Here is an 11,703-nt window from a genome sequence, read left to right as displayed (position 1 = left end):
TGGGTAATGAGTTGAAAGACATTCTCAACCTAGTTTGATAAAAAAACTTTGTCCAGAAAATAAAACCCACGTATTTTCACACAAAAAAAGAGTAAAAGACAGATAATCCCACAACCACGACCCACCATTAGGTATTAGCCACAATGCTAGTGCTAGCATGCTCACAAACCATCACATCACTGCCAATACCACAGAACAGCCGCCATGACACAGCCACCATAATGGATAACAAAGGTAATGTAATGAGGGTACAGTATGCTTTGGTCAATATTCTAAGTCCTGGCTGGCCAAAACAGGTCATATTAAGCAAAATTACAAACTCACATCTGCAAATCACATTCAGATCCTGTCATCATTTTACATGGAAAGCATATATGTTTAAGTTGTTTAAGTTCCATGAGAATATGTTGCATTTGCTTGGTCTACAAATTAACATGCAACAAGATACGGGGAAAATTATACAATTAGAGTAAAAATCTGAATTCCCAGGAAACCTTTTCATCATGATCACATTGAGCAGCATGGAAACACAAACTCCATCAACCTTTCTTCCCAATGATATCCCCCCAGTAATCTTCTTAGTACTGCTAGAAACTACAAACTTAAAAGTAAATTCAGCAATACATTTCACTTTATAAAGTATATGAAAATTTAAAGCAGTTTGATACCAGCTTCCCTCAAAGAATCAATAACAGCTTTGACCTTACCATGATATTTCTGTTCCCTCTTCAAATGAACAGCAACAGCTGGGATGTCTTTGTACAGCAGGCGCTCCCCCAATAGTTTTCCAATCTTTGCAGCAGCAGCCACATCCCGAGTAGATTCCATGCATGACCTCAAGGCCTTCTCCTGTGAACTTGCAGCAGAGGCAACAGTGGCAGTTGGTATATGTACAACCTGGGCACTCAAATACTTGTTTGTAAAGTGCATCTTCAGAACATAAGGCTTCAGATACTGCATAATTCTTGGAGGCCTAGCTGGTGGAGGAATAACCATTCTGTTTCACATATAAATTAGAAGTTGAATCATAACATAGAACTATGAACTTTTAATTATCTCAAATAGCATACTCAAATCTTAAATGATTTTTTCTTGTGCTGGAACATATTACCACCAGCTACTTTGATTGAAAAATTATTTGAAAGCCAAATAGAGACAGCTACTTTATAGATTTAGGCCATTGTTCCCTAAATGAAAGGGGAAATACCTGAATCTTTTAATGAAAAGTGATTCATAGGATCAGTAGACACAGGACTTCAGGCAACTGAACGTAAAGGATAAATACAAATATTGTGTTTGAAAAGTTCATACCATTGAGTAATACATGGTATCAGACCTAAGGACCACATGGTATCAGAGCTAAGGACCACATGCTTATGTTTTATGAATCGTTTCTTCAATCTGGACTAAAACGCTGATAGACAGTCTCTCTTTCTCTTTCTTTAGAACAGAACATCAGGTATGGAAGCTTTCACATCCACCACAAGAGAGATGAAATGAATCTTTTTGGTTTGAGGCATGGAGTTTTTTTTTTTTTTTTTTTTTGGTTGTTGATAAATTACACATGCATTCAGCCCCTGACCTTACACTCCTCCCAGTCTAATGGGAGGATAATGACAAGAAGACTAAAAGAAAAACAAGTGCCCTAAATTGTTATCTAGGTAAGAGCTTCCATGTCAGTATATTCTAAAAGTTTCTTAACCTTTGTCGGACCACAGGCAGTGCCACTCCACCTCAAAACCAATTGGTAATGAGAAAGATACACTCAAATATTTTATGGCATTCAACATCACACCCGAAGAGTACGTTTTTAGAGCGGTTGTAAGGAGTTGAATTGTGGTTCCCCCAACATTCCCCCCCTCATGATGACGCTTCCGCAACTCAAATTCCGAACCTTGGCTCTCATATCATTTGTTAGACCAAAGGCTATGTCATTTCTCCTCAAAACCAATAGCGATGAGGAATACACATTTAAGTCTTTTATAGTATTCAACATCGCAATCTGCAGACCTATTTTTAGAGCAGTCAGAGGGAGCCAAATTGTGGTCTGCCCAACAACCTTATAGGCAAATCCAACTCACCAAACAAACAACATAAGTCATTTCTTCAAATCATTTTCTTTTGTGTTACCGCATATCTCTTGAACCAATCAATTGGAAATGCTTAGTGTTCATGCACAAGACAAATGAACAACTTTCTTGCCAATTTCACCAACGTATTAAAAAATACGACTAGTCAAACAATGAAATTTAGTCAAAGATCTTCGTATCTCTATAATCAAAGCAACAAGGTGCAAATAACTATCTTTTACTCTTAAACTTAATTTTATTTTATATTTAAAAATTTTTATAAAAAAAAAAAAATCTGAAAGTTTCAGATAATACAAAAGCATTATCTTTTCATTTCTCACCAAACTATATTTTGTTTAGCAACCAAACTTGAATTAAGCCTCATACTAACACAAATCTCTAATTTTTTTTCCTTGCTCATTATCATTACGTTTTGACAATATCACAAAAGTTCTATAAGACAGTCAATTGGCCAAAAGCAGTTATCTTTTTATTAATAAGATCTTATAATCACCCTACATAAAAAAAGACAAATTACTAGAATTCTTTTGTTTAATTCCTAAGAAACTAAAAAGAATATTACTTTTGAATCCTATGCTTTATGCTGCTTCCATCTTAAAAAATTTAAATTCTTTTTCCTACATAACCTCACAACCAAAATGACAACAGACATAATTCAAATGAAATATATCACAGAAAGTAAAAGTTGAGGATAAGCTTACAAGAACTCTTTCATCTTGATTTATTTTTTTATTATTTACCATTTGAAAGATGAAGAGTGGACATCATTATTATTTTTTGAATACTTTCAATTCAAACTTTTTTTCTTCATTGATTGAGATTCAATTAAAGAGTTGAATGAGAGTATAATGTTGGATAAGATAGTGTTGGGGGAGATAACACCTTGGGGAGACTCCAATTAAGGGGTTAACATAACATATAGGGTACCACTTGACTCAAATGCTTAAGCCAATGGGTTTGCTCCCAATTATGTTATATTAACCACTCGTTCTTGTCATTAGTTAGTATTCAATGTGGGACTCTACTACTTAGCTAACCACATGACCCACATGTAAACATTCCAAACAGATAGAATAGCAGAGAAGAATACATGTGCTCAACCCAATTACTCTAATAAGAATTCATAGCCGACCCCAAATTTTGGAACTAAATCCTTGTTGTAGTTCATAGTGATGATGGCTAAGATTCAATATACAAGCAATATAATTCTCAATATTTTTAAATTTTAATCATTCTTTAGAGCTGCCACAAGAACAAGCTCTCCAAAAAATTACGCAATCAGTTGGAGAAAACAGTTCCAGAAAATAACAGGGCAGTAATTTAACCAAGAAAATAAATGAATGAAAGAAAACCATTGTTTCCTCAGAGTCTCAGACCCACATGATCCACTATTTACAACATGCTCTGTGGTATGTATCAAACCAAAGAGTAAGCACAGAAGCACAATAATAAACTATAAGCTCTTGCCTTTTCGTTTACATTTGGCTATTCATTCAAAACTTCAATCAAACAATGTGGTTGCAACTCCTAAAACTCGAAAAACAAACGAAACATGCAAATCTAACACATTTCAGGACATGGGTTCTTCATAACCTGACCCATAGTACAGCAAAAACCTTTCTTTTCTAAACTTAACCCTCTGTTTGGTCCCCGAGAAAACGAAGGAAAAAATGAAAATGAAACCGGATGCATATTCAGAGCATTGACATTTCAAGTTCTTTAATTCCTAAAACCCCATAAACCCTTTAACAATGGAAACTACTCTAAAGTATTCAGATTACTGTGATTCTCAGGAACCAAATCAATAGAGAACATAACAGTAAAGGTAACATTTTTATTGAGAAACTTTGCAAATAACAGAGAGGAATAGAAAATGCAGAGAGGGAGTACCTGTTGGGTTCTTTTTTTCTGCACTTGTTCAGACTCTAGACTCTAGAGAGCGCACAGACTGAACTACATCCAGAAGTACTCACTGAAAATGCCAAATTTTGGTTTCTAAATAATTTTTTTATTTTTTTTTAAAAGCATTGGTAATCCAAGAGCTCAGCCCATTGGGCTTGTACTAGGCCCATATAAAGTTTGGGCATTGAGGCTGCATTGTTGTTTATATGTTTTTTTTTTTTTTTTTTTGGTGGGCTTTTAAATTTTTCTATGGTGGAAAATACTAGGCTGGAGTTCAATAAGGGTGAGGGAATTTCTGATGAAGCGGTAAGATGTGAAAAGATTGGAGAGAATTTCCATGGCGAAAGCACCCTGTTAGGTTGATAATGACACTGCAAATGTGATTAAAGTGGAAGTAGAAGGATTGAACTTTAATAATTTTTCATTGACAAGGGTGGAGGTGCCACTAGGATGAAAAGCCATTGGCATGTTGTTGTTCTTGTTTTGAGAGATTAGGGTATAAATAATTGTCTATATATATATTATGTACGTTTAAGAAAATGAATGCAGTGAATTCTTTTTATTTTTTATTTTTATGCAAGTGAAACATTTATGAAAATGTGTGCTGTTGTTTTCCCTTTTTTTTCATTGGTTAATAGAATCCCTATGAGGCTATGACCTATCTCCTCCCCCTCCATAATTTCGTATGCAACTGTTACAATAAGTAGTGTTCTATACATGGTTTTAAAAACTGAATTGATCAAAGAACCAAAAAAGAGTTTGATTTTTGGTCTTTTCTAGTTGAACCGACATTTTTTTTTTTTTTACAGTTTTTATCATATTGGATTATGGCTTGATTCTTGATTGAATTCACTAGTCCAGTCCGATTTTTGAAAATCATGGTCCAATGCCTATTTGAGAATTACAAAAAAAAAAAAAAAAAAAAAAAAGATCTAAAAAAAATCCCATTTGAGAAAAATTATTTAGTAGTTTTTGGATTTTATATTATTATTATTTTTGCTGAAAGGTAGGTAACATTGAAAAAAAAACTATAACAACACGCCGACAATAGACATTCATAGAAGAGAACAAACAATACACCCATCAATATCAAACAAACAAACTACCAACTAGAAACAAGATCTAGCCATCAAGCTATAGAACAAAAGCCATTAATGAACATACTAGTCATGACAAGTAATTCATACTTAGAAAAAAAAAAGAACATAACTCTATAAACAGCCTCCATTTGACCTTAGTACAGTTTTCTGGTCAAGAGACACTGCAATATAATTATTTTTTGGTCCTTCATTAGCCAGATTTTCTTTGATTAAATGCTTAGGATTGTGTGGAAATAATTTAGCAGTTAGTAATATGTATTAGTTTATAAATCAATGTCACTTTTTAAACCAAAAAGTAATTAATAAATATATTTATTATTTGATTGTTGTGGACTAAATCATCATAATTGTAAGAACCAGATTTGAATTCCCAGTCCAATGAGTGGATGGACTTAGGCCCAAAAAGCTCAAAATAATGAATTTGTAGAGAGTAGGTTGAAAAATTGAGCTTTAATGAATTAGACGAGTGCTCAGGTAGATTAGGATGACAAGAGCATGTGATTAAACTAGTTTACGCTGAAGAAAATCATCCTCGACAAAATTCGAGGAGATCTATTCTTATATATGACAGGTTCGATTACACAATTTGTTCTTGATGCTACAACGTTTTTTTTCGTTCCCCTTGTCTCGTTGCCCCTTTCTACTTTTATACTATCTTTCCTTTTTCATCTCCACCTTCCACGTGCATGCTAGATGGTTGGTATTAATACTTGTCCCATCAACGCCTCTCATAAGTCCTCATGTTGTAGTTGTAAAGCTGAAAACCACTGTTTAGGTATCACCTTCATATTAATGCGGCCAGAAAGTTAGCTGCAGAGCATTTAATGCGATGGCAACAACTTTCTCATAGGATATTTCAGGACTTTTCCCTCTCTGACGTCTCTACAATGCTTATCAGCACCAACGAGACTTCTTGGAACATCACCCTGAGCGACAGACAACTTCTTTGGACCTCGGCATTGGTAAGCTGAGGATGCATTTATCCTCGGCCCACCCTCTTGAGCCATTGTGATAAAAACTAACCTGTATTTACTAATATAGTCTTTTCTTAATAAAGATTTCTCTTTCTCGGACAACCCTTCGTCCTCAGATTGGGCCACAGGCCCGAAAAACAAACAAATGATGAACCCCTGGGCCCAATATCCCTACAATAGCCCCTCGAGATCCTTCTTTCTGGCTCCTCGGAAGAAAAAAGTATCTCAACATCACTATGTTAGCTCTATGCTCATTTCGTCCCACCTCTGCTCACAAAGACGCCTTTTTAGCTGCCCAAGATATGCTCCTATCGCTTCGGCTAACGAGACGTGCTCCTCATTAAATTTTTACAGCTTTATGTTCCTCACATTCTATGGTTCGATATGAATCCAACGGTTGAGAACTCTGTGGGGATATGGGCGAAAACTTTCCCGCTCTGCAGCTCTTTCTCTAATATAAATACCACTTAAATCAGACACTCTCTTTACTTTAGAAATCACTTAACTCTTTAGCACACATACACTAAACTTATCAACTCTCTCACCTTACTCGTGCTTCTACAAACTCTAAAAGCCTGTTCGAGGACACATTCCTTATTTCTGTAAGTCTTCACAAATCTTTGCACTTTACTTTTCCATACATTTTTCTATTCTTCGTACTTTTCCTCTCCTCGGTTCTATTTTTTTCTCTCAACCTCTTTAGGTTCCTCCCAACCCTTCTAGAAATAGGTAGATTTAAGAGTTTGGTAAACTCCGAGTAGGGGATAGAGAATTTTAGGGCTTAGTATAGGATCCCTCCAGGAGTGGGCATTAGGTATTGTGCAGAGGGATAGCGGCACGTAGATAGGCAAGAGGGAGAAGTAGTAATCCCAATGATTGCCTTCATAGAAGGTAGGATGAGAATCCCTATAGGCACTGTGACCAGGGATTACCTTAGGGCCCATAGGTTGGCTCCTACCTAGTGCGCCCCAAATATGTTCAGGATACTAGGGTGCATAAATGCTCTCAAGGACAAGATGGCTTTAGGGCTCACCCATCACAATGTCAACTGGGTTTATAACCTCCGCCACCTGAAGGGGTAAAGGTATTACTTAAAGTCTAGATATCCTGAAGTTAGGCTTATTTAGTGCCTTCCTGAATCCAACAAAGGCCTTAACAAGGATTTTTTGATCGTATCAAGGGAGCGACATGATGGCCTCCCCTGCCTGACGAGAGAAGGACAGCCGGGTGGGGTCTTAGGTCTAAGGTGCTTATTTACAAGCTCTTTCCATTCTTTTTTTTTATTATTATTTTATTTTATTATTTTTTTTTTATACATTTGATAAAGGATTTCTTGTGTTCCTGATGATTTTGCAAATAGACACGCCACTGAATCGAACTTTAGCCTAGTCAACAAGGAGAGTTTGGACAACATACTCCGAGACGAGGTCTTCATACATGACGACAGCCAATTGCGAGTAGCTCACCAAATCTTAGGGTACAAGCCGATCTCATCCAGCTTTCAGGCTCCAAAGTGCGTGATCAAAGCCAAAGACCCCTATCTACACCGCATAAGTGTAGTTGCCCCTAGTTTCTCCTCCCTTAAGGCATACCTATTCCAGAAGGCACCCTCTCCACTCAACCTATCCCAAGAGGTGATCTTGTCTCTCAACCAATCCTGGAGGGCATTCCCAAAGTAGCCTTTCCATCCCAAATCGCAATTGGTGGATCTACATCCTCCCAACCTACCGACAAAAAAGAAGACAAGGGAAAAGAAGAAAAAGAAAATGAGGTAGTAGACGTCTTTGATTCAGACGACCTCTACAAGGTTTTCAATCAGCCCTCATCTCCCGTGACGTCAACTGGTGACCTCGGCCAACTTTCCCAACTTCCATCCAATTATATTGAATGAGCCATTACTTTATTAGACGAGATGGGGATTCAAAGAAAGCAGAGGTCGACCTTCTAAGAGCTGTTGGAGTCCCTACCTAGGAAGGCTACCCAAACCTAACTTCCTACTCCTTCAACTCAGACCCATCTTCCTACTCTTCCACTTGCTCAACAAACTCGTGCCGACCTTATGGACCATAAAAGGAAGAGGGAAGACAAAGGTAAAGAAGTCATAGAGACTAGGAGAACCCACTTCTCTTAAGAAGTTGATCTTCAGAGGGGGTCTAAGCACCCCCGAGGCAAGCAAACGAGGTTGGCCCATGAAGCAGATAAGAAAAGTGAGCACCAAGTTGTAACCCTAGCTTAGGCCCTACCCTTGAAGCTGGATGGGGCTCCTCTATCAAGTGATGCCTCCATCCGGGACTTCTAAGGGGGGATGGCTGTGTACGTAGCCAATGTTGTGGAACAAACTCTACTGCTGCCAAAGAATATGGCCGACCTCAGATCCATGAGGAAACATAAGGTCTTCTTCGGCCTTAAGAGAGATTTAGCCATGGTATGCCTTCTCTTACTTACCTATTTATTTTCTCTTACTTTTATTATTATTACTATTATTATCAATTTAACTTCTTCTCCTTCTCAGGCCGTTCAAGCAGTTTTTAGGGCTGAGAAGATGGTGAACAGCTCTCACCAGTTGTTCAAGAAAGAGGAGGGGAGACGAATTGCTGCCATGGAGGCCTTCCATGTGGCTGAAAAAAGCAATAAAGATTTGAAGTCTAAATTGACCAAGGAAGAAAGAGAAAGAAAAAGCGTCGTAGCTGCCTTGGAAAGCGCTGAGAAGCAGGCCGAGAGCCAGCGGATCCTTCTTCGAAATGCCAAGGATCAACTGGCTACCTCCAAGAAGCAGATAGCTGCCCTAAAGAAAAAATTGGAAGAGGTCAGAAAGGCCAAAGACCAAGCTAAGAAGGCTAAAGAGGAGGCTGAGAAGGCTCGGGAAGCGGCATAATAAGAAGGTTATGAAATTGGAGTGACCGAGACTGAGGATGCCCTTAAGGCTGAGGTCCCAAGGGTGTGTAGAATTTACTGTGCCCAAGTATGAGATGAAGCCCTCAACCAAGCTGGGGTTGAGGCTTCTTCTGTGCTTAGGAGGGCAAAAATGTCTACTACCCTCTGGCCATCCGTGCTTCTTCTTCGAGCAGCTCCATAGTAGTTGCCCCTTTCGAGGCAAGAGATTTTGAGAAGAACAGCCCCAACAAGGTCCCCCCCTATTGGCAGTCCTCCAAAAACAGCCAAGGAACCTGGGGCGAATGAAAAAGTAGTTGAAGTGACTAAGGAGATGGCCTCTGATGCCAATGTATCCACGACTGCTAACCAAGACCTTTCCAAAAGCAAAGAGGACACTAGAATGGAGATTGTTTTGGCAAGCCTTCCAATTCTAGCCAAGGGTGACTCCAAGGGGGCAAATTAGGGTTCCTCGGAGGTTGCAGCTCAGCAAACCAAGGCCCCTCCTCCAGGTTAAATAGTAATAAAAAAGAAATAGATTTAGGACAGTTCTTTTTTTTTTTTTCCTTTTTTGTTTGGCAACTTCTTCTTTGGTTTTTATAATTTGTAACCGAGTTACCATTTTGTATTTAACCTGCCTTGCTTAAAGGCTTTTGTTAACAAAAGTTATGAGAAATTTGCTTATTTCTATGATCTTTATTCAAGTACTGATATAATTTCTATCTTGTCTAGCACTCAATAAACGTAATAACGGGGTGAAACCCTTTCTCATCAATTTGTATGAGTGACAGAAAAGTTATCACATCTTACATGATTAGTATTAACACAAGTGAAATATACTAAGTTCATCATCTCGACAAAGCATAACTATAATTTTAAGATCATACACAGTATTGTAATATGCACATAGGTTTAAAACTACTTTGTGCCTTACTCATTGACAGGTTCATAGCATTAAAGGGATTGTCAACTTTTAAATGGACACAAGTATGCCTGTAAATGCTTTTAGTGATGCTCATAAGTATTTAACCAAGACTCTTGTTGCAGTGAAAATCATTGATGATTGGAATGATTATACCTAACATTAAGGTAATCAATGAGGAATACTACTTTACCTTAAACGTGTGGTGCAAAAAGTTTGCAATATCCAAGGCTTTGCCCTTACTCTTGGCAAAATGATAAGAAGTATTACTCTACCCAAAGCAGGTGGTCTGAGGAACCAAGCATAGCTAAGGCTCTGTTCAATACTTGGAAAGATGTCATAATGTGTTAATTTTATCAAGGTATGTGGTTCGAGGAGCCAAACATGACCAAGGTTCTGTTTGATACTTAGATCAATGTCAGGAAGTGTTAATTTCCCTAAAGTACGTGGTTCGAGGAGACAGGCATAACTAAGGTTCTGTCTAACACTTGGAAAAATAACTTAACGTATCAATTTACCTAAGGTATGTGGTCAGAAGAGCCAGGCATGATCAAGGTTCTGATTGATACTTAGATTGATGTCAGGAAGTGTTAATTTCCCCAAAGTATGTGGTCCGAGGAGCCAGGCATAACTAAAATTATGTTCAACACTTAGCACAATGATTAAAAGATATCAAATTATCCAAGGTATATGGTCCGAGGAGCTAGGCATGACCAAGGTTCTATTTGATACTTAGATAGATAGTAAAAACACACGACACACAATATAACAAAGGCAGATAAGGTAAAGAAAACCTTCATTAGTAATAATACCTTCTAAGGTTATTTACATTCCAAGAACGGGGTACAACATTCTCCTCTAGATCTTCAAGATAATACGTGCCTATACTAGCCAACAGCCCATCGTTACCACTCAGAGTGAAAGAACTTATCCTCAGTGTAGGGAACCGAGTTTCCAAAGGAATGACAACCTCGGCCCCATATGTCATCGAAAAAGGCGTCTCTTTGGTAGACCTACGAGGTGTGGTCCAGTATGTCTAGAGAACATGTGGCAACTCCTCCACCTATTTTCCCTTCACGTCGTCCAATCTCTTTTTAAGCCCCATTCATTATGACCTTATTGACAGCTTCAGCCTGTCCATTCCCCTAGGGATATACTGGGGTGGAATACTTGTTTGTTATACCCAGGTCACAGTAGTATCTCCTGAATGCCTTTCCAAGTCCATGATATTTGCCAGTGGTTCAGTTTCAATCCATTTGGTGAAATAATCTTTGCCGACCAATAGATACCTCTTATTCCCTGCTACCTTTGGGAAAGGTACTACAATATCCAAGCTCCATTGAGCGAATGACCAAGGACTGAACAAAGGATTAAGGACCCCCAGGTTGGTGAATATTTAAGGCAAACCTTTCGCACTAGTCACACTTCTTCACATAGTCTTGTGCTTCTTTCTACATATTCGCCCACCAATAGTCTTGTGTGAGGGCCTTGTGAGATAAGGATCTGCCCCCCGTGCGGCTTCCGTAAATTCCTTCATTTAATTCTTCCAGAAGTAACTCCACTGCTTCAGGGTGTATGCATAACAAATATTGGCCGAAAAAGGATCTCTTATACAATTTTTGGTCCTCGGACAACCAGAACCGAGGAGCTTTCCTCTTCACCTTATCAGCTTCGGTCTTATTCTCAAGCAGGACATCTTCCTTGAGAAATAACACAATAGGGACCATCCAGCTAGGACCCACCCTTATTTGATGGACATGAACCACGTTTCTTTTTGCCTCAGTAGGATTACATAAATCCTCAACAAGGATCACCCGAGGTAAGCCTTGTGCCGAGGACGTTGC

At 38.3% G+C, this 11,703-nt stretch overlaps 1 protein-coding gene across 2 annotated transcripts; it reads right to left on the bottom strand.

Moving 5' to 3' along the window:
- Positions 1-302: 302 nt before the first annotated feature.
- LOC112032746 (uncharacterized) lies at positions 303-4,073 on the bottom strand. 2 transcript variants are annotated; one of them, XM_024065505.2, is made up of 2 exons: positions 3,981-4,073; positions 303-997 (listed from the first exon to the last, which is right to left on the bottom strand). In XM_024065505.2, the coding sequence occupies exon 2, from the start codon at positions 994-996 to the stop codon at positions 652-654; it is 345 nt and encodes a 114-aa protein (XP_023921273.1). In that variant the 5' UTR covers position 997; positions 3,981-4,073; the 3' UTR covers positions 303-651. The 2 variants fall into 2 exon arrangements, with proteins under 2 accessions (XP_023921273.1, XP_023921274.1); XM_024065506.2 differs by lacking the exon at positions 3,981-4,073 and adding an exon at positions 1,208-1,473.
- Positions 4,074-11,703: the final 7,630 nt, after the last annotated feature.

The sequence above is a fragment of the Quercus suber genome, unplaced genomic scaffold, assembly GCF_002906115.3.
Source record: "Quercus suber isolate HL8 unplaced genomic scaffold, Cork oak 2.0 scaffold_251, whole genome shotgun sequence".
Taxonomy (NCBI): domain Eukaryota; kingdom Viridiplantae; phylum Streptophyta; class Magnoliopsida; order Fagales; family Fagaceae; genus Quercus; species Quercus suber.
Note: the sequence above shows the minus strand (reverse complement) of the source record. Positions and strands in the feature narration are given on the sequence as shown.